Here is a 22,132-nt window from a genome sequence, read left to right on the forward strand (position 1 = left end):
GTAAACAAATTAGAAACAAATTAAATTTGCATAATCATGAGGAAAATCAGTGTTTGTTGCCACATTATAATACAGCTGAATATTTTTTTTCACTTTGTCTGTCGCTCTAACAAAGTTGAATTACTGCTAAATTTTATTTCTTAATTTCATTTTGGATATTTATAAGTGATATTTCCGATCAAATTGGCTATCACAAAATTATCGGGGAAGTACATATGTATATAGGCATGATTCCGACTAAAAACAAACGATTCAGTTGTTTCTTGATTAATTTCTTAATATATTTATACTCAGCCTTATTTGTCTTGTTAAAAAGGTTTTGTTTTTTGTTTGTTTTTTTTTTTTGTTAACGATATTTGGGTATGTTGAATACAAGCAGACATTCAAATATGTCTACTCATGATATTCCACTTCAATCAAGGAGTGAATCTTATTTCTTACATTAAGCTGCGTGACTTTCATTGGCCCATAAACAAAGTCTCGAGCCAACGAAACGCGTCGGACCGGAAGCCAAGACACCTTTGACGTAAGAACGATTCAATCGTTCAGTATTCAGCACAGGCGTAAGACTAGTCAATCCCGGGCTATTGAATGAGCAGCAGCAAGTGCCGACGGTGAATCGTATGATCTGTAAAGACCCAAAATATATACAACAGAAGATACAATTTACATACATATTACATATTTATGCATATAAGCGGGATGCGACAATCGCAGGTATGAATTATAGTCGAAAATTGAATTTGGCTAATCAAAAATCCTTATTTTATTGTGTAGCCAATCTCCACACTATCAAGGCAAAGCATAGGCTTTGGATTAGCCAGCAGTCATTGCAAAAAACCAATGGGGTATCAAAGTCCTGGCCCCACATTTGCAATCGTAATCAACAGCTGCAACATTTCCAGGGTGAACCTTCGTCGGGTGCGGAAAACAATAATAGGATCAAGTGCATGGCTGAGTATATATTAGTGTTATCATAAAACTACGACAGCCAGTCAGTGCTCAGTCATAAACTTGACCAATATTGGAGAATTGAATACTGCGCCACACAACAAACACAAAAAAACCGCAGTAATCACTTACAAGTTAGTGTCGGCATGATAAGCGTTTTATCCCAAGCTAGTGGCAATTGCAAAAACCCACACATTTAATTAAATGGCAGCTGACGATAGTCATTTTATGAACAATGGGATGATTTATTAGAGAGGCGTTTACTAGTATCGCTGATATCAATAAACTGCACACAGAACATATGTTTGTACGTATATGAAAATATATATATATATTTCAGGGATCTGCTCTGGTAAAACTCACACAGTCGAGATCATACTGAAGATAAGATATTGACGAACTTATGCACAAACAAAGCGATCGATTGAACGAATTCTTACTGTATTTACCCAACAGAAACAAAATGATTTCAGTATTATTAGCACACACCAGTAATTGTAATATCACTTTAATTAATAAAGCGCACAGAACAAACCCGAAGTGCCAGCGCTAGCACTAAAAATATAACTAAGCCATACAAATGGAGAACAATAAACGAAAACACAGCACTATCGCAGAGGGTGAAAACTTGAAAGGTGGTTGAAATACGCACACTTCTTTATTTGCCTTCATGTCGCGCCACTTACTGAAATTTTCAAATTCCAGACTGTTAAGACTACTTCTGCGCAAGTTGGCAGTGACAGATGGCAGCTCTGCGACGATTAGTGAAGTGCTTATCGATAGATCGATAGATTGTGCAATCGGGTTTTGTTATTAAATAAAAGCAACGTGATGAAAATCTCACGTTTCAAAAAGTCGCACAAAACTCTTGTGTTTTTTGCCACAAACTTTGATTATCGCGAGCCATACCAGGTGCTGATTGACGCCACCTTCTGCCAGGCCGCCCTACAGGTGAGTAAGCACGTCCTTAAGTGTGTCAGCAAGTCACAATTATAAAGCACACTTTTCGTAATTCAGCACAAAATTGGCATTGAGGAGCAGATTAAGAAATACTTTCAATGCAATGTTAAACTCCTGACTACCCAATGCGTCATTCTGGAGGCGGAGGCGCTTGGAGCTGCGCTGACGGGCGCCATAACAATTGTGAAACAGTTCCATGTGCACAAATGCGGCCATGAAGGCAAACCCGTATCGGCAGCGGAGTGTCTCAAATCAATGGTAAGCAGGAGAGATTCACAGATTCATCCAACATCAAGTGCAATCGAGTCCAATTGCAGACAAAAGACAATCGTTATATAGTCGCCTCCCAAGATCGTCTGCTGCAGGCAAGTCTGCGCAAGGTGCCCGGCCGCTGTCTGCTCTACCTACACAAGGCGACGCCCGTTCTGGAAGCGCCCTCGGACGCATCTAAGAAATGGGTGCAGAAGCGTGCCAAGAATCTGATGCTTGGGAAACAGGCGGACAAAATCGAGTACATGAAGGAGAAGCAAGGCCTAAAGCCGACAGAGCCAACAACAGTTAATCAAAAGAAATCCAAGGGCTGCAAGAATCCAAATCCTCTGTCCTGCAAAAAGAGCAAAAAGCAGAAGCCCATCTTGCATAGCGTGGAGCAGTCAACACTGAGCAAAGCCAAAAGAAAACGTGTCAAGATTGCGGCGCATGTTAAAGCCGCACTAGGCGCAAATCAATAGATTAATTATAGTTAAACTTCAAGTCTTTATATTATTGTACATTTGTTTCAAGTGTTCAAAATGTAGGTATGTGTATAGGACGTTCACGTAAGGGGTGCAGGGACAGCTGCACCACATCTTTTAATCTTTTTAATCGGATGCGCATGTTAATAATAACACTTGACCCACACACCTCTCGGAACGCCCTTCTACACAATATATATTGTGTATGTATTTGTATAATGATTACAATTTACCTTCGCGAATATTGTTCAGCCTCTTCTCGGTCATAAAATGTCCGATGATTTTGGTAAGCGTCGGATTGCGTGCACAATAAGCTAACGCATTGACGGGGAACAAGCCACACCAGGTGACATCCATTTTGTTGGCCAATGCGACGGCAAAGAGCCAGCCGCAACGCTTCGCAGTCAGACGCTTCTGGTTGGCCGTGCTGCCGCCAAGCTTGCGACCATCGGTTCCCGTGAATGCCTCCAGCAGAAAGTCGGTGGCAATCGGTCCCGGGGCAAAGATCGTCACATCTAGTTTGCGCTGCTCCACTTTCAATGCGCTCAGGTAGGCATTCAACGCATGTTTCGCCGCGCAATATGTGGCCGAGAATGGAACCGGCGAGAAGCCAGCTATACTGGACGTGGCTGCAATGTGGCCCCGTCCCCCATTCTGTTCCAGAAAGTAGCGCACCACAATACGCGACAAGTGAATCACGGAAAACACGTCCAGCTCGAAGAGATCTCGATCCACCTGAATCTCGATTTCCGTCCAGTTGGCGCGTTGCGAACGACCCGCATTGTTTACCAGCACGTCCAGACGATCGAAGTGATTGAGCACCGTGTACAGATGGGATTGATGATTCTCCAGCTGCAACATGTCCATGGGCAATATGAGCACATCATTCTGCGCTAGGAGTCCGCGTGCCGCTTCCAGGCATTCGGCTTGAACGTCCTCCAGCTGCTTGACACGTCGGGCACTCAGCACCAGACGCACTCCATGCCGTGCCAGGCTGACCGCCAGAGCGCGTCCAATGCCGCTCGAGGCGCCCGTTATCCAAACCACCTGTCCGCGCATGGTCGACAACGAGACGCCAAAGCGCGATTTGTACCACAGTGACACATTGCAATCGAGAAGGATCCAGAGCACAATATAGCCAACATAATAGAGCACCAGCAGAATGAGTAAAAATTCTAAAAATGTCATATTTTGGAACTTTGCACGTAGGCGTAATTTGTACGTCTGTGAAAATTCGACAGTAAAAAAAGTATCGTTACAATGCAAACAACGCTAATCAGCTGATTTACTCGCCCATCATCGATTACAGATGCCCAAGAAGGAATCAGCGAGGAGAACGAGTAAAGCGAAACAAGATCCGCAAAAATTATCGTCTGCGGCAGATAACAGCTTCACGAGAGTGACCGACTAGCAAATACCCAGCACTAAGTTCTCAATACTATGCATATTCAGTTCTACAAATTCTGCTGTCAAAATTCGTTATAGCTTAAATTGTAATCAGTGTATTCAGATTAAAACCAAAAGTGTTTGCTCAAAATTTCGAATGTAAGTAATTAATTCTATGATTTTATCACGCTTGCAACACGCTGCCCAGATTGCCGCAGATCTTGTCGATTTCCGCATAGCCCGCATGCTCCAGTGTCATTATGGCATTGGCCAATCCCACAGTCTCTCGAGTCGAGTGCGCCTTCACCCAGATGCGTCCGTTGACGCCCACGGCTATTTCGTAGGGCAGTTCATCCTTGATCGCCGCCAGTGCTGGACAGCTGTCTCGCAAGAGTAGTCGTCCCAGATTCAGACTGCACTTGAAGAAGAAGCCATCTTGCAGCACGCCCAGCTTGCCATGCTTCCCATTCGAGTTAACGCACACCAGCTCCGGCTCAATGTCCGCATTGGCGTTGAGCACACGGGCGTAGAGCAGATCGCCCGGATTGAGATCGGGTCGATTCTTCTTTGTGGCCGCCTCGAATGCCAGATACGATATGGAGGCCGTGTCCGCCGATCCAATGTCCACGCGATACATGTCGCCGGCCCTAGCCTTGACAATTCCAATGATTAGGTCTCCACGCGCCGGCACATAACGGCGCTGATAACTGTCTACCCAGAAGGTGTTGGGTTCCTTGTGGCGCAGAGGGCCCGCCTTGCTGGCCACAACTTTGTCGTCCACTCTGCGCAGTCCCGGACCCAGTATGATTCGCTTGCCCTTGGCCACATCTTCCACAGATGTGACACGTTCGCCGGGCATAACAATACTTGTATTTGCAGACATAATAACAAAACAATAATCGTGCCGGCCGCGTGTTCTTCGGTTTGTTGATATTCTATCGATATATCGATATATTTATGAAATGCATTTCGGCAGTGCTGGTAAACGTCAGCAAATTGGGAATGTTAAGAAATTTCTCTTTGCTTCTATTCAGTTTTCTTTTGTTTATTTTTAACATGTGTAAAGCTAATAGTTTTTCTCCCAAAAGCTTTTCCAGCTTGCCTGCAAATGAGGACCATATGTGGATGCCATTACGTCTAACCTTGTTTGAAGGTCAATTCGGATACATATATCCCTATAGAGATACCGGTACGCAGCCTACGCTCACAACTTTCATCCACCAAAAGTCCGCCTGGAGAACGCGTACTCATTCGCTGAAGCAGTTTACGTTCCACAATCCACAACAACAATGGCAGCCATTTTCGTCTCGCGCGCTCTACGTGTGTATTCCCCACTGCATTTGTCGTTCCCGACCTCACAGCAATCAAATCAAAAAAATTCGCTCGGTGTCTCATCGCGTAGCGCGACAACTGCGTTCAGTAGCAATTCAGCCAGCAAAGCCGGAAGCTCAAAAAAGTCGCTGTCGTCTGGACTTCAATTTCTGAAATTTAAAAGTTCTTGGTATGTATAAGTGTGTGTATGAAATTTGGATTTGCGGTTTCATATGCTATTATTTACCTTTCATTTTTATTTTATTTTTTGCACTGACTAAAGTATATGAGCGCAGTAAATTCTAGAGTTATCTAACAAATTTTATTACGTGCCGATGTACATACTAAAGAAAAAAAAATATATATATATAGATTTACCGCTGTATATGTATTTTATTAGATTGCATTGGGCGCTTAGTTTAGTTAAATAACTACAAAAAAAGTGCAATTATATGCAATAATTATGAAAATTTTGTTACTTCGGAACTGTTTCGCTTGGATTTCGTTATTTGTTCCTCACTTTCGCAATGACCTTTAAGCGGTGCGCAGAGGTCATACATACAAACGCTGAGCGGCTGCTTTTCTCTCCTGCTCGGCGCTGATGAAAATGTAATTCGGTTTAGGAAAGTTTCACTCGATTAATGCTTTTATTAAAATTGATTACGGAAAGAATAAAATGTTAGCAATTGAATTAACTTATTTGTTTCTAACTTAAGACAGCTGGTCACGTATCAAAACTTTTCTTGAATCTTTTGCGGCACATTCTTCTAAATCTAAAAAAAAACATTTAGTAATACCTATACATAATTTAATCTATATATATATATATAAATACATATAGAAAGAACGTTCTGGAGAGAATTCGGGAACATTCTCTTTTATAAATTTATATTTTTAATGTTTAATGTTCGATGTTTTGGTTGCAGTTCCAACGGTATCAACATGACCATCAAGTCGATCAAAGCACGTCAGATCTACGATTCGCGTGGCAATCCCACCGTCGAGGTCGATTTAACCACCGAGTTGGGTCTGTTCCGTGCCGCGGTGCCCTCAGGTGCTTCGACCGGTGTGCATGAGGCACTGGAGCTGCGCGATGGCGACAAGGCCAATTACCACGGCAAGTCCGTGCTGAAGGCTGTTGGCCATGTGAACGACACTCTCGCTCCAGAGGTGATCAAGGCCAATCTGGATGAGACCGATCAGGCTGCCATCGATAATTTCATGATCAAGTTGGATGGCACCGAGAACAAGAGCAAGTTCGGCGCCAATGCCATTCTTGGTGTTTCTCTGGCTGTGGCCAAGGCTGGCGCTGCCAAGAAGAATGTGCCACTATACAAACACATTGCTGATCTGGCTGGCAACAAGAATATCATATTGCCCGTGCCCGCCTTCAATGTGATCAACGGCGGCAGCCATGCTGGCAACAAGCTGGCCATGCAGGAGTTCATGATCCTGCCAACTGGTGCCACCAGCTTCACCGAGGCTATGAAAATGGGCTCCGAGGTGTACCATCATCTGAAGAACGTGATCAAGGCTAAGTTCGGTCTGGATGCTACCGCAGTGGGTGATGAGGGTGGCTTTGCTCCCAACATTCAGTCCAACAAGGAGGCTCTCTCCCTGATCAGCGATGCCATCGCCAAGGCTGGCTATACCGGCAAGGTGAGCAATTGGTCAATTAGTTAAGCAGCTTGCAACTGAAGTTAAAATAATTAAATTTTATATTCTAATAGATTGAGATCGGCATGGATGTTGCCGCGTCAGAGTTCTTCAGGGATGGCCAGTACGATCTGGACTTCAAGAACCCACAGAGTGATAAGGCTCAATGGCTGTCGCCCGAGAAGCTTGCTAACTTGTATCAGGAGTTCATCAAGGATTTCCCCATTGTGTCCATTGAGGATCCCTTCGATCAGGACCATTGGGATGCCTGGACCAATCTGACCGGTAACACCAAGATCCAGATTGTTGGTGACGATTTGACCGTTACAAACCCCAAGCGCATTGCCACCGCTGTTGAGAAGAAGGCCTGCAACTGTCTGTTGCTGAAGGTTAACCAGATCGGCACAGTCACCGAGTCCATTCAGGCCCATCTGCTGGCCAAGAAGAATGGCTGGGGCACCATGGTCTCTCATCGTTCGGGTGAAACCGAGGACTCGTTCATCGGTGACCTGGTTGTCGGTCTCTCCACTGGCCAGATCAAGACTGGCGCTCCATGCCGCTCGGAGCGTCTGGCCAAATACAACCAGATTCTGCGTATTGAGGAGGAGATTGGCCAGGGCGTCAAGTTCGCTGGCAAGAGCTTCAGGAATCCACAATAAACGTCGCTTCTTATAAATTCCAACAGCACCAAGCACCCATCCGAATAAAAACCCACAGCTGCAGAAGCATGTGAATGGTGTCAATTTGGTGTACGTGTTCGTCAACCCTTAGATATGTGTCTGGCGCACAAAAGCAACCCATTCATAATATTCAATAATATTGCTTCGTTATTTAGACATTATGATTACTGTTACCATTACTATGATCTATTCATTATTATAAACGCATGCATGATCTACATGAAGTATATTTAACAGTTGAACTGTCTCTATAGATTGTAAACCCAAACATCACTGTAATATTGTAATTTGGATTGACCCACACTACCCTCTTTGCCATTTGTAATCAAAATGCAATGCGGTCAAAGACATATTCTGGAAATATCAAATTGTTCAACTCAATAAAGCAGCGAATATGAAATGCTCTAATACCCAACATAAAAACCGATCGCACCAAACTTTAATTCAAAGTGTTAATAGATGTGAAATAAATATTGTTGAATGTATTCAAACCAAATTGAAATTTCACTTTTTTGCGTTGGGATCACGAATGGGGAAGCATCCAAATTATGATGCATACTTTTAAGAGGTGACAAATAATTATGCAAGCTAATTTTGGGAATCAAAATTTATAAAGAATATTTTTAGGCAGTCGGTTGACCAAGACTTTATATGTTCAGAAAAGCACTGCCTACTGCAAGGTGCGCTATGATCACAGATCAATTCTATCGCCTGGCACTCAATGGGGAAGCATCGAAAAATATGATGCATACTTTTAGGGTGTGGCAAATAATGATGCAAACTAATTTATGGCAATCAAAATTTATAAAGCCTAAAGCACAAAGCGGTTGACCAAGACTATTTATTTGTTTAGAAAAGTACTGCCTATTGCAAGGTGAGCTATGATCACAGACATCAATTCTATCGCCTGGCACTCAAGGATTTTGGGGTCATCGTAGAACCAAAACACTTGGGAAATTTTCACTCGCAGCGCGAATGAGTTTGAGCCGATATCAGAAAATATTTGTTTTCTCGGAAATTATGGGGACGAATTGGTCTTTTGATATATAGCGCTCGAGTATTTGCAAGAATATAAGTGAGTTATGAGCGATTTGTTTTTGTTTGCTTTATTTCTACTGTTTGAAGGACAAAGTTATGTCGGATTTTTTGATTATTCACATTATTTCTGAACTCTGTGTAATTTTTAGACCCATTTTTTCTACAAATCTGGAAATTATTGACTGCAGATCGATAGTCCTGTGAGCACAAAGACAGGGGTGCTTTCGAGACCCTTCAGAATATGGCCGGATTACGGATTAAAACCCCATGTTCTTTTGGATGTAAATATCAAAGTAGACGGAAAAGACCGAAGGATATTCGGAAACCCAGCCCAATGCCGTATATACGGTCAAGTTTACATACACATATATTTATATAAAATCAGTGTCAATTTATTGTTTCATAACGTTTAACTAACTACATTAAAATACTCATTCAACATTTAACAAAACTGAAAGCTTTTCGAATGTACTTAAAATCTATGCCTGCCATTATAAAGTGATGTTAAAAATGTAACAGTAAGATGTGTGATTAAAAATAGTTTAGCACAAGTGAGAGCTAATAGAGATTGTTTAAAAACTATAAACTAAGGCACCGAATTCGTTGCGATCGCAATGGGCCAAGTCGTTGGTCCCTTGAGCAGGATATCCTCCAGGGCATTCTTGACTTTGATGAAACGACGCTTGAACTCCAAGCCGCAGCCCTTGGACAGACGGAAGTCGACGAGTATCTTGCCGTCCATTTCAATGATGTGCGCCTTGAAGACCAAGCGCAACTTTCGCCTATCAATCGTGGAGATGGTCACCACGCCCTCATCACTAACTTTGCACGTATAGCCGCCCAGTCGCTCAATGGTGCCCACCAGCCTCTTGATCGTATCGTCCCAGCGCGTCGTCACAAAGAAGCGCGTCATGCGCCGCACCAAGCGCTGGAAGTAGTTCTGCGATGCGTTCTGCGTCTGATTCATTTGGGTGGCCAGCAGCAGATCATCCAGCATCGCCGGCTGCGAGAAGCAGTAGGTGAGACGTGCCTCCTGCGCCAGCGTCTGTCTGGCCTCGTCCACCTGCCCATCTTCGTCGCTGCGCATTGTGGGCATGGGCTGTGAACAATAGTTGCGTGACACCGAATCATCCAGGTTATTGCAGAGATGTGCACTGGACTGCAGTCGCTGCCTCTTGGCCTTCGGCGAGCAAATCTCCATGGCGGCCGCCGAGTCAACCAAATCATAGGAACGATCTGCAAGAGGGGAGGGGTGAACAACCATCATTAATTCAATTCAGTCGAAATTGAGCATTCAATCAAAATCAAATGTTGCAAAAGCAAAATACCGAAATCAAAATAACGAAGGAAAAAAAGAAAGCAAATGCAAAAACCATTTGGTTTTTGGTAATAAAGCTCTGTGGATTATGCGCACACCATAGAGCTAAAATCACCAAAGAGCAAATAATATGCAAACTCAAAAGGGCAAACAAAGGGCAGCAAATAAATAGCATAAATCTTATAAACTATTGCACACACACATATATATATATATATATATCAATTTCATGAAAACGTTTGTTAAGCTGGCCACAGGCGCCGATGCTTTGGTAATCTAGCTTTATGAAGTATTCAAATCTATCATACAGCTAAAGCGCCAAAGCGACGGCAATGTGGCACCAAGAAGAAGCACTTTAAATAACCGTATAGATGTAACACAAATCGACACTCAAAGGACACAAATCACTCGGATGGTGTGAATGCAACACGTGCAACACAGGCACAGAGCGACCCTCAAAGGCGTGCAATACAATGTTGAATTGAGAGTCACTAAGTACCTGAGCAGCAACGTGTGCAGCGGATTGGATTGGTTTTTCCACATTTAACACTGATAATGATTAACACAAGAATAAGAACCAATCGACGAACGAATCTTTCGCTTTTTTATCTCTCTCTGGGCTTACCATGCTCTGCAAACTGCATGTTGGACCACTTGTGATCGAGGATCTTCTCGAGCGTCAGTCGCCCGCCCGGACTGCTGGCGAGCACTTTGCGCAGCAGCGATATGGCCAGCGTATCCAGTTTGCTCCACGGTGTCTGCGTTTGCCAGCGATCGTTGTCCTTCCAATTGGTGAATTCCAGGCAGCTAGCCGATGGCTGATCCCAAGGCAGCTCTTTGGAAATGAAAGACAGAGAAGATTGAAAAATATTTAGATAATTTAGTTGCAGTCGGGCAGACATGGCTTGATGGCTTGAGTTTGGTGGTCCGTGCAAATTAGAAGCTCTTTATTTTTATTGTTGTTGGTTTAGAAATGAGTTAAATCGTGCACAAAAATAGTAATGAATATGATTGTTGATTTTTGACTGTTGTTGTTGTTGCTGTTGTTGCTGTTACGTTATCCATTGCAGCTAGTTTTGTTGTTTTTGTTGCTGTTGCTGTTGGTGGCGGGGTGCAGGCGGTGGCAAGCAATTTAAGCTGGAGCTTTGGTATAAAAGCTTTAGATGATACAAGATATAGAAACAATCTACAGCTAGAATACCAAAGAAACAGCAAAAATGAAAGAAATTGCAATTGTGTGTGGTACTAACTATATAGTTAAGACAAAAAACATGGTGAAACATAGCATGGTGAGCAAAAACACATGACATATCCGAGTAGCTTATCAACTAGCGACTGTGTGAGTGTGGGATGTTGATGTGTGTAACTGCTGGTGCCGGTGTGTAATTAAATTCTATACAATATATAAATATATATATACATACTACGTATATATATGTATACATATATCAAGAGCGAGCGATGGAAGGCGGACACAAAACAATATGAATGCGATGCGAATGCGAATGCGATTTGCGGTTTTCTCTTATTTATCTTTTCATTTATTTTCTTTGTTATTGTTATTGTTGGAAGTGTGCATAAAATCAAATGTTGAATCAATATTAATGTGTGCAGGATTAAAGTGTGGCACTTACCACCCGCCAGCATTGTGACCAATATGACGCCGCATGACCAAATGTCCGCCGGCTGTGCGTGGTAGGGTTTCAGCAGCACCTCCGGCGCCACATATGGCAAAGTGCCGCAACGCTTGTCCAGCAGCCGCTCCCTGCCCTTGCATCTAGAAGCGAGCAAGTCGAAGAATTACAGTTAGTTATGCGATTTAAAATTAAGACTGTTGGAATATAAATTAAGAAAATATTCAATTTGCTGGTACCTAATACCTAAACATGGTGGCCATTCCAAAGTCAGAGATTTTCACATTGTCATGCTCGTCCAGCAGCAGATTCTCCGGCTTCAGGTCACGATGAGCGATGCCACGTTGATGCAAATAGTTCAAACCGGACAGCAGCTGTGTGAAATAGCGCTGCGCTTCATGCTGCGGCATTCCAACATCGGGCTCTAAATGATAAGCAGAAATAGTTTGTAAATTTATTTAATTTATCTGCATAATTAGTGGACTTACCAATGCGATCGAACAACTCTCCGCCGGCAGCGTATTCGAGAAATATGTACTCCACGTCTCCCTGCGAACGTTTGCCGAAGAAGCGCAGGATGTGCGTGTCCTGCAGCATCTTTTGTATGCAGACCTCCTTGCGAACGGAGATCACCGCATCCGGATGCTTCTTCAGATCGACCATTTTCATGGCCACAGCCTCGCCCGTCTGTCGATTTATAAGCAACTTGACTCTGCGCACCACAAAGATAAACAAGATTCGCTTGCATTTAGTAAGTGGAAAATTTGGACAGTGCAGCAGTTGCAGTTGCAGTGGCTGTGGCAGTTGCCCCCAATCCGCTACCGTCTTTGTCTGTGTATCGACTGGTTGTGGTGCAATCAGTTGGTGCTCAGTGCTCCTGTTACCAATTTCGTCGCATGCGCACTACAAATATCAAGCTGCGAGAAGCTGCGATAATAACTGGGCAGCAGAGAGTGCAGAGCCGAGCAGAGCAGCGCAGAGCTGATGTGCAAGCAAATACGCCGGAAAAGTGCGTTTTTTCATTTGCCTCGCAGCATTTCCGGTTTATTGACTTCAACACACACACACACACAGTTACACATGAGACTGAGTTAAGAGTGTGTGATGCATTGGCATTTTGGGAGCACTGCATCCCCCGTCCCCCTCCCGCATAACCCCTTCCACCCACCACTTACTCGCCATATGCACCTTCGCCTAGGGTCTGTGCCAGGGTCCATCCCTCGACGAATTCACGGGTCGCCGACGTTGTTGTTGTTGTTGCTGTCATCGTCGCTGTTGCGTGGGTCGCCGTGTGTTTGGATTTTTGGATTTCGGTTAAGGTGCTTCAATATCCTGTCAACGCGTATCCTGTCGCCATGCGCCTTTATCATCCGTTTGTCAAGAGAGCCAGCATAGCGCTGCCGAGCTGCAAGCATACACAAAAATATCATCAAATGTGAGAAAAACGCTGTTTCATTTATGTTAACGCCTACGCATAAGTTCTTAACTGAAATCGTCATTTCACATCCATTAGTACATTCACCTAGCTTCACTCTGGGGATGCTGCTGTTCAACTTCGTGCTGTACACACATACACACTCACACCAAAGTACATACTACGAGTACAAAAAAAAAAAGAATCCAACGTTTTTCGTTTTATTTTCTTTTTATGCCGCTTTAACATTTCATCTTTTTGGCATGGTCATGGTTCGCCCAAAGTAATCAACCACAACGCGTCACAGGCAGGCACATGCGCTGTGGCAGCCATCTCATCGTGAAAAGAGTGCTCGATTTAGGGCTCTCAATGTGCAGACGTACGTAACGTATACGTGCACAGATACCATACATACATTTGAAATAGTTCATCTTGATTTATGTGCTTATAAATCAGATAAAGATGTTTGGAGTTGACAAGTCTGTTTGGCAAAGCTGGCATCGCTGTTAAGTTAACAGTTGCTTTACTCAAAAAGGATATCGTATTTTTTTCACAATTGCAAATAAGTAGTTTCATAGCATACAGCTTAGTAGCCGGCGTTGCCAGGTTGCCTTTAAATGATTTAGTTATCATAACTCATACAGTTTTATAAATGCATGTTTTTAATGAGAATAATTAATTAAATGTAACAAAATATGATAAAATATTGACAGTGCAATCTCAGTCAAAATATTTCCATCATAATTTGTTAAATCAGCATCAGCAGCAGTCGCAGGCAAACGCATTTGAAATGCTTCTGTCTGCAATTTTTACAAATGAGCATAATGCGTATAATAAATTTGCGCTGCAAAGCCCATACTCTTCTCTCTCTCTCACTCTTTGTCACACTCACACACTCTCTCTTCGCGACTCTCCTTTTGAAATACACAGTTCACCACATGGATTAGACTATGTTTGTTGTTGTTCTTGTCGTCATCGTCCACGTCTACTCGGCTTTTGTATTCGACAGGAAGGCAGGCAAGCAGGCAGCGACAAATAAAGCATAGACTCCTGCTGCCCGCCCCTCTCTCTTTCCTTCTTCTTCTCCTCCTGGTGATGCTGTGCACTCTACTCTAATGCTGCCTGCGACTTATTTCCTTTTGCTGCGCTGTTGAAAAGCTCATTTGCTAACTGGTGTCGGTGTCGATGTCGATGTCGTTCCTTCCGCCCCGCCCCTGCTACGTTGTCGCTCTGCTGGCTGGTTCAACAGGCCACTACTATTAAAAGTTTTCTATTTATTGTACTCGTTGAGTGTACTCCACTCCCATTAACAATCAACAGAACCGAACTTTTCACTCTCTGTCGTTTGCACCCTCTAACAGCCTACAGACTAAGGCTATATGCCACAATTGATTTCTCGGCCAGGAGTATAACAGAAAGTGGACAAATCTTTACTGGTGACAGTTTACAAACACTTGATTCTTATCTTAGTTATCTGAGGTTGGCAAAAGAAGGATAAGAAGACAAATATGGTAAGATCTTCGCCATGCCTATCATGCTTACAAATTCGTATAAACTTTAAGCTGAGTCCTTCACCATTTTCCTTTGGGATAGTCATTAATTTAGCAATTAAAAACGGTTTAGTCGATTGAGCTCGACTAGGAGATATACTCAACCCAATTTATAGCTAAAGTAGCCTATGCACGCTTAGATAACTCGTCTTTATTTAAAGTCTCTAGTTTGTATAGTCTCTGAGATCGGCTCGCTTAGAGAGTCAAACAAATCGAATATGCTCTTGATGCTGATCAAACTATAAGATACAAACTTGAAGATAATTTAGTTTGCATGTTGCATACTTATGAACAATTAGCTATATGGTTATTGTCTATAATTAATGAACTAAATGTATTTAAAGCTCCACCCCTAAATTAAGCAATATATCAGCCATTATTTTGTTTTTATCGCCTTAATTAGTTAATTATTTTTAATAATACATACTTATCGCTATTTTTATAGGTGTGTACAGCTGCAATTAACTAGGTGTGTTTTATACACTAATTCTAAATGAATTGAAAGTCGGATCAGTTGCTCAGCAGCTGGTTCCATTTAAGAAGAAAAAAAGTTAAAAGACTGCTCTCTAAGCTAGTTACAGCGGGCTGCTGCTTGCCCCGTTGCTTGCTTATCCCCGAGACCCGCCCGAGAGTCGGAGAGTCGAGACTAGCTCGAAAGTGGCCCCATAGCAACAGCGTCAAAAACTCGTCGGGGCCTAGGAGTGAGACTGTAACTGCCACAACGACTGACTGTAGATGTTATCTGAGACTGAGACTGAGACTGCGACAGAGACTGAGCCAGAGACTGAGACCAAGACTTCCATCTTTTGCCTTTGCCTTTGCAAGTGGAGGAGACTGAGACTCTCTCTGCCCGCTGACTGTCGATGGTCGATGGTCGACAGTCGATGGTCGGTAAGACAGTCGATGGTCGGTAAGGTAAGGTAAGGTAACGTAAGTTAAGGTAAGGCTAAGCAAATACGAGTTTCGTAAAGTATTTTTATTTGAGACCCGGTTTATTTTTTATGCGCTCTGTACATGAAGGAGAGCTGCTCCTGCCACACTCTAGCTCCCCCCAACCCCTTGCGATGCAATAAAAAAAAATGCAGAAATGAAAAATATATATTGTATGGTTAGGACAAAAAAATAAGTGAAGAAAAAAAACGCAACACTCTCTGTTGGCAGTCACCAAGGACGGTAGCGGATAAGAGATAGGCAAGACGCGTGTATCAAGACTCTGGCCGGAATGGAGATGGACATAACAGGCTGGCTGGCAGATAGACAGACAGACAAGCGGCATGAAAAGACCAGACCAGACCAGCATAGCCAGTTTTTTTTTGTGTCGTTTTTTATATTTTTTGTCTTATGGCGGGAGCTGAAAAGCCAGCCGAGTGTGCAGACATTTTTCGTAAATTAATTTGCCAGCCAAGTAAGATGTATGTAATGACATTAACATTTGCAGGTTTAGCTCCACTGGGTGCCAGCCACGGTACCAGGATAGGGATAATTGTTATCCTTCAATTGCATCTTTTTCTATTTTTTTTTTTAAAGAAATTTTTGCGAACGCGTTTTTTTTTCGATTTGCTTATCGCATTTAATGTCGGGCTTTCGGATGAGAGGAGCCCATCTCCACCTTCATCTCCATCTCCATTTTCATAGCGAGCGAAGCGGCGTCAATCGACACGATTAATGGAAAATATTTCGAAGAGCGCACTGAGCCTGAAAGAAAAAACTCACAGACTGTCATCAACTCGAGAATGCGGCGCGTAGTGCACACTCGCAGACTCAAACACACACACTCGCACACACACACAATGCCCGGTATCGTTTTATTTGTATCTACACCTTCAAAAGTGCCAAAGTCCGTTCTTTGATTAAACATCTTTTATGAGTGTTGTGGATTCGGATCTATAAAACTAAGCTCTATTTATGCTCCACTAACTTTATTAATTTAGTTTTTCTCCAGCTTAGCTTTACGGTCGCCATTTGTAAGCGATTAAAGTAGAGCGGTGTTATCCTGTCACCAATAGCGGTTCGTCCTGGGCCAGCGTTAAAACCAAACTGTTCAGCAAATGCGCCCGACTCATGAGCATTGAATAATCTCCATGACATGGACCAGGCAACTCGAAACTTCCAGCGAAAGGCATCAAAGAGAGCAACAAAAAGAGAGAGAGAGAGAGAGAGGAGAGCTTACGCATGCGCGCGCCAAAAAAATAAAAAAAAATATATATATATGTATTATAGTGGAAGCAACAGAGTTTGCAACTTTTCGGTGGTTGTTGATGTAACTCCTTCTCACTCTCTCACACAGTGCGAGCTCCAAACAGCTTCCAAGTTTAAATTGGCTCTCTTTAAGTTCGAAGCAGCAGCTGGGACGAAGCCGGCGATGGAGACGGCAATAGCCGGTGAGAGAGAGCAGGGCTGTTGCTTCCCTGACGATGGTCGCAATGAGAGAGCGAGCAGGGCTGTTGCTTCTTTTTGTTCCTCTGCATCTTTGGCAATACATGAAAATGTTTATGTATGCATCATACACATACACGCACACGCACGCATACGTGTGTATATGTAAATTTCATTATAGTGCAGTATTCTTTTACACACATTTTTTCAAGCTTCATCAACGTGCCAACGTGTGTAAAATGTTCCCATTCCTGTACTTAATATATATATACGATATACGATTGTCTATACATGTATACATACATTAAGCTTGGCACAATTAAGAGCAAAGATTTGCTCTCTTAAAATTAAGACACAAGCACCCCAAATAACAAATAATTCACATTCTATTCACATATTTACGTTCGGTTTTCCAATGACTTATTGAAGAATGTGCCAATGATGTGTATTTCAAAAGGTGGGGCGACTGCACCGCTCTTACTGCGAATACCCTGTACCAATTCGAAATGCAAAAGGGTATGGTGCAGCTGGATTAGGACGAAATAAATAATAAATAAATTAATCAACCTATATATATACAATTCCTGATAATAGTATACATTTGTACATTGACTATTTAATCCTCCACACACGCTGGCTGGTTTCTCTTTTGTTAGTTTTTTTGCACTCTTCCTGGCAGTTGTCGGGACTCGTTTACATACATATGCATGTGTGTGTGTGTGTGTGTATATGTATGGTGCATATATACACTATAGATATCAATGAGTGTATGCGTATTGTTTACGCCAATGGTTGTCTTTTATACACACATGCGTGAAAACACATACACACACGCATACAGTTATATATATATATGTATTTTATGTACATACATAAATATCTGCGTAAGAGCAATCGTGGTACTCATGAATAAGACAGCAGCATCCCACAGCAGCAGCAGTAACAGCGACGCTTGGCAACAACAGCACAGGCACAGGTAGGAGTACCCTAGTCGACTGTGTTTGACTAACAAATACTCTGTACCCAGATCCAAATTGCGCTTCTGCCTTTTATTTATTACACAATATACAAAAGCCAACGTTCCAAATCAAATTAAGCTCCTAGCTTCTATGGTAGCTGGAATTAGTCCTTAAACAGACTATACCCATTTCCATTGTGCTTGTTACATACACTTCAACAGCATCGTAATACCCTATTTAACAAACATTTATATATACAGGGTATAAGCACAAATTTCAAAAAATAAACGCAATTGGACAAGGGAAACAAGAAAACGGTTGCCAAGGAAATCGAAAAGTTGAATTTGCCACATGATAATAGCATCAGCATATGTGTGCGTGTGTGTGTTTGTCTTTGAAGTTCAAGCTCCACAGACTAGAGCAATAATAGTTGAAACAGCAGCTGTCAGTGCGCCCTCCCCTCCTTCTCCCCTCTTCCCCCCTCATCCGTGCGTATATCCTGTTGTTGGAGCAGCCATTCGTCTGCATGCACCTGGAACATTTTACACATATTAAGTTCAATTGGCTGTCACATGATATTTGGGAAACAAGCGACAGACATTCGAAGGCAACGAAATCTCAAACGATGCTACTGTTTACGTTTATGTATAGACGGCAAATTTTTAGACGAGTAACAACTAATTAAAGCTTTAAATACCCTTACACCAGAATCATTTAAATATTGACCACTAATGGTTTAGACACAGGTTTAGCTTATTTATGTATAAACTAAAAATGTATACACGCATTTAAATATTTTTCTTTTTGTTATAACATATTTTATTTTCAAGCGGTCGTTTGCCGTACATGTTTCCATTGAATAACACTTACATTTTTAGGGATATTATTGGGAAGACAAATGTTAATTTGTTTTCGTACGTTTTAAACCAATTTTACTTATTCTTAAATTTATTTATTTATTTTTTTTTTTCCTTTTAGGCCATTATTTTTCATATTTTACCTCTGTTTAGTGAGTTTTTCACATTTGTAAATATATATTGTACCATATATATATGTATATAAATATATATGTATATATATATATATATATATATATATATATACATGTATATATATGTATATAAATATATATGTATATATATATATGTGTATATTATTATGTATATATATATATATATATATATATATGTATATATATGTATATATATGTATATATATATATCTTATGGGTTCGGAGACGTTGCAAATTTCAAAACAAACTATAATAACGTATTCGAGGAGCAAACATTCTTTACTTAGGTATAAGATCAATTAAATCAATTCATTTAGAAACATCTTAATTCTTTTGCAACTTTTTTGTAAAGCATAGATTTTGTCATTTTTGTATTTCATTCCTTAAAATAATTATTTTGTATTTCAAATTATTAAAAAAAAAAAATAAAAAAAAACAGCATACTACAGTTGTATAACAATTTTGTATTTCAAATTTCAAAATGTTTTTTAATATTTGAAGTACATAATTATTTTGGCACATTAAAAAAAAAATAAAGCTGCATTTTGTATTTCAAATTTAATATGTTCTTCAATATTTGAAGTACATAATTATTTTTGCATGTTACAAAAAAAAAATACTGCATATTACAGTTATATATTCGATGATCACATTTCTTCAGTTTTCGCTTTATGACGTATTAGTATTCTAGCCTTGGCCAACTTGTACTTGGCTAGCGCACTTTAGATTGAGGAGGATGTGAAAGAGCTATACTGATTACACTTCTCTTCTCCTCATGCCGCTGACCTTGCCACTGGCAACTCCATTTCTTCTATTTGGTTCTCCTCCTCCATTTCTTCTATTTGGTTCTCCTCCTCCATTTCTTCTATTTGGTTCTCCTCCTCCATTTCTTCTATTTGGTTCTCCTCCTCCATTTCTTCTATTTGGTTCTCCTCCTCCATTTCTTCTATCTGGTTCTCCTCCTCCATTTCTTCTATTTGGTTCTCCTCCTCCATTTCTTCTATTTGGTTTTCCTCTTTTGCTGCGATTTCGTTTCCATCGATGTTGTTTCTTCGAGCAATTCGTTCGGGATCTCGTCATACATTTCTTGACTGCTGCTGTCGCTGCTCGTATTGGACATACTATTTTGGCGCTTCCTGCCAGGCTCAAAGTAGTTCGGATCGAGGATCAATGGAAAGCTGCGGCGTCCATTGCGTATAATGTGTATATTGCCCTCTGGCAAAGGCTCAGGCGCAGTTCGCGGCGCTTCGAGTGTGCCATCCATCATGGACATCATGCCAAAATGTCGCATCATGGAGATAGCCTCCTTCTCCACGGTGCTCGTGTCATCCCAATCGGCCATGGTCGCGTGCTCGCCCAATGGCTTTGTGCCGGCAATTTCCTGGATGCGCTCCATCATTGCCAGACTGCCGCGAATCTCTTTCGACTTGGATGCATTCACTTTGTCGATCTCCGCGTTTCGCCTCTGCCGATTCGCAAGATACTCGTACGTCGACTTTGGACGTGGAATAAACTCCTGCCTCCGTTTTGCCTCGTACGCCAACTGGCCATGTATCAAATCGAAATCGGGCTGGAAATTAACCAAATCATCCTCAAAGCTAGTTGACGGAGCCCAGGCCATAATAACTCTAAATGTATTTTGTGAGGCTTTTTGTTAAATTAAAGACACGAATCTGTTTGTATTTCTACTGGATGCGATGCAAATGGCGATGTCTTTGTTCGTCTTCTGCGCCCGTAAACATAACCTTCATTGCTTGTGCTCTGCATACAGCTGCACACGCGCATACTCATGTACGCATACACATATACATACACATACATAGATGTGTACATATACAACCATAAATGCGTTCGTGTGCAAGCCGGCAAAACTGACAACAGTAGAACAGCAGACGGTGTGTCGACAGACAAGAAGACAGGCAGAACAACTAACAACAAATCGATTGCAACTCAATTCAATTCACTTACCAAATCAGTATGCAGCTTAATATCTACACAACTTAACAATAAACTCAAAAGCAAATGAAAAACTGAATTTTTCTTCGAATTATGTTTTGTATGCGACAGAGTTACCAAAGCCCGTATATCCAAAACGCCTTTTTGGGCATATTTAGTACAATAATGACACTGTGAATTTTTAAATTGTAACATCGAGGATTTATGCTAAACAATGTTATGTTCATGTTATTAGGGTCAAAGGTTTAATGAATTTAGGGTTTAAGTAGAGACCAACGTTTTAGCCTGCATTACATTGGGCAGCCCTACACCAAAAAAATCTCAACATATATTCGTCTCGCTCTAACGTCAGGAATTCCCATTCGCAATGCAATAAAATGCCGAAGGAATTGCGCCAAAACAGTCAGGGCGAATATACACAAAAAGGTATGAAAGAAAATAGTTGTAGAGCCTGCTTTTTATCCAAATAATTGGCGCACAGATCCCACAATAAGAGAATAATATAACAATGCGAGACTTACCGCTTTGAAAACACTTGCACTTGCAGCGGCGTTTTTTGCACACCTTTTGTTCTAACAATCGCTTTGTTTAGCGACAGCACTTTTAAACCACAGAACTGAATAACTCAATTGGTGGGCATAATTTCTATCTACTATTAATATTTTAAATTTGCTCTAATATGAGAAAATGTAGTCAAAGGCCGCCGTCGCCTTCTTTTGCACATTTGGCAAACTTTACGAGTGTGACTGTATATTCTGAACAGAGAAATGCGAATTAGTGACGGCCTGTCGATGTTTGCGTGGTGGTCAGACGATTATCCAGAAAAATACTAAAAATCCGTATTTAAATTAAAATATCGATTTTTAAAAGGGACTGCCACTGCGAACTTGGCGCCCTAATTTAAGATTTAAGTGTTCGTTTAGAATTGAATCTTGTAATATTTAATAATACCAAAAACGTATAAATATTCTATAATGCAGCGTTTGCATTTTGATGGGAAATGCAGATTTCATGCGTAATTATTGCAGTCGTTGCAACTCGCGCCGACAAAGTTCATTGTCCTCATCGCCTTGCAGCCGTTTTTCTTTTCCTGTTTTTTTTTTTTATTATTACTTTACACATGCGCGATGTGCGTTAATGAAATTCTAACACTTTTTGCCCTCAAACTCAAGGTTTGCCTTTCGCGATTTCGCCCAC

At 41.6% G+C, this 22,132-nt stretch overlaps 6 protein-coding genes across 7 annotated transcripts; 2 read left to right on the forward strand and 4 right to left on the reverse strand.

Moving 5' to 3' along the window:
* The first annotated feature begins 1,767 nt into the window (after positions 1-1,767).
* Positions 1,768-2,671, forward strand: LOC6570244 (rRNA-processing protein UTP23 homolog). The gene is made up of 3 exons (XM_001996426.3): positions 1,768-1,902; positions 1,969-2,169; positions 2,229-2,671. Exons 1-3 carry the CDS (start codon positions 1,783-1,785, stop codon positions 2,640-2,642), a joined length of 735 nt encoding a protein of 244 aa, XP_001996462.1. The 5' UTR covers positions 1,768-1,782; the 3' UTR covers positions 2,643-2,671.
* Positions 2,654-3,873, reverse strand: LOC6570243 (dehydrogenase/reductase SDR family member 7). Its single transcript, XM_001996425.2, has one exon. The coding sequence runs from the start codon at positions 3,831-3,833 to the stop codon at positions 2,868-2,870; it is 966 nt and encodes a 321-aa protein (XP_001996461.1). The 5' UTR covers positions 3,834-3,873; the 3' UTR covers positions 2,654-2,867.
* Positions 3,874-4,128: 255 nt separating this feature from the next.
* On the forward strand, positions 4,129-8,101 carry LOC6570241 (enolase). Its single transcript, XM_001996423.2, has 4 exons — positions 4,129-4,190; positions 5,120-5,532; positions 6,269-7,001; positions 7,073-8,101. Exons 2-4 carry the CDS (start codon positions 5,321-5,323, stop codon positions 7,655-7,657), a joined length of 1,530 nt encoding a protein of 509 aa, XP_001996459.2. The 5' UTR covers positions 4,129-4,190; positions 5,120-5,320; the 3' UTR covers positions 7,658-8,101.
* On the reverse strand, positions 4,132-4,974 carry LOC6570242 (exosome complex component RRP40). The gene has a single exon (XM_001996424.2). It carries the CDS (start codon positions 4,912-4,914, stop codon positions 4,216-4,218), a length of 699 nt encoding a protein of 232 aa, XP_001996460.1. The 5' UTR covers positions 4,915-4,974; the 3' UTR covers positions 4,132-4,215.
* Positions 8,102-9,086: 985 nt separating the features above from the next.
* LOC6570236 (serine/threonine-protein kinase grp) lies at positions 9,087-21,655 on the reverse strand. 2 transcript variants are annotated; one of them, XM_001996422.2, is made up of 7 exons: positions 21,457-21,655; positions 12,844-13,073; positions 12,157-12,380; positions 11,915-12,092; positions 11,669-11,811; positions 10,660-10,869; positions 9,087-9,952 (listed from the first exon to the last, which is right to left on the reverse strand). In XM_001996422.2, the coding sequence occupies exons 2-7, from the start codon at positions 12,933-12,935 to the stop codon at positions 9,303-9,305; spliced, it is 1,497 nt and encodes a 498-aa protein (XP_001996458.1). In that variant the 5' UTR covers positions 12,936-13,073; positions 21,457-21,655; the 3' UTR covers positions 9,087-9,302. The 2 variants fall into 2 exon arrangements, with proteins under 2 accessions (XP_001996458.1, XP_032597762.1); XM_032741871.1 differs by lacking the exon at positions 21,457-21,655 and adding an exon at positions 17,411-17,429.
* Positions 19,918-21,002, reverse strand: LOC6570235. The gene is made up of 2 exons (XM_001996421.3): positions 20,948-21,002; positions 19,918-20,607 (listed from the first exon to the last, which is right to left on the reverse strand). The coding sequence occupies exon 2, from the start codon at positions 20,598-20,600 to the stop codon at positions 19,980-19,982; it is 621 nt and encodes a 206-aa protein (XP_001996457.1). The 5' UTR covers positions 20,601-20,607; positions 20,948-21,002; the 3' UTR covers positions 19,918-19,979.
* Positions 21,656-22,132: the final 477 nt, after the last annotated feature.

This window comes from Drosophila grimshawi, unplaced genomic scaffold (genome assembly GCF_018153295.1).
Source record: "Drosophila grimshawi isolate 15287-2541.00 unplaced genomic scaffold, ASM1815329v1 contig_1377, whole genome shotgun sequence".
Lineage (NCBI taxonomy): Eukaryota > Metazoa > Arthropoda > Insecta > Diptera > Drosophilidae > Drosophila > Drosophila grimshawi.

Coding starts and splice junctions, on each gene's coding strand:
- LOC6570243 (XM_001996425.2), bottom strand. CDS start 3,833: ATGACATTTTTAGAATTTTTACTCATTCTGCTGGTGCTCTATTATGTT.
- LOC6570241 (XM_001996423.2), top strand. CDS start 5,321: ATGGCAGCCATTTTCGTCTCGCGCGCTCTACGTGTGTATTCCCCACTG. Junction 5,533..6,268: donor CTGAAATTTAAAAGTTCTTG/GTATGTATAAGT, acceptor TTTTGGTTGCAG/TTCCAACGGTATCAACATGA. Junction 7,002..7,072: donor AGGCTGGCTATACCGGCAAG/GTGAGCAATTGG, acceptor ATATTCTAATAG/ATTGAGATCGGCATGGATGT.
- LOC6570244 (XM_001996426.3), top strand. CDS start 1,783: ATGAAAATCTCACGTTTCAAAAAGTCGCACAAAACTCTTGTGTTTTTT. Junction 1,903..1,968: donor TCTGCCAGGCCGCCCTACAG/GTGAGTAAGCAC, acceptor TTCGTAATTCAG/CACAAAATTGGCATTGAGGA. Junction 2,170..2,228: donor CGGAGTGTCTCAAATCAATG/GTAAGCAGGAGA, acceptor GTCCAATTGCAG/ACAAAAGACAATCGTTATAT.
- LOC6570236 (XM_001996422.2), bottom strand. CDS start 12,935: ATGACAGCAACAACAACAACAACGTCGGCGACCCGTGAATTCGTCGAG. Junction 12,381..12,843: donor GGCGAAGGTGCATATGGCGA/GTAAGTGGTGGG, acceptor TGTGGTGCGCAG/AGTCAAGTTGCTTATAAATC. Junction 12,093..12,156: donor AGAGTTGTTCGATCGCATTG/GTAAGTCCACTA, acceptor CTTATCATTTAG/AGCCCGATGTTGGAATGCCG.
- LOC6570242 (XM_001996424.2), bottom strand. CDS start 4,914: ATGTCTGCAAATACAAGTATTGTTATGCCCGGCGAACGTGTCACATCT.
- LOC6570235 (XM_001996421.3), bottom strand. CDS start 20,600: ATGGCCTGGGCTCCGTCAACTAGCTTTGAGGATGATTTGGTTAATTTC.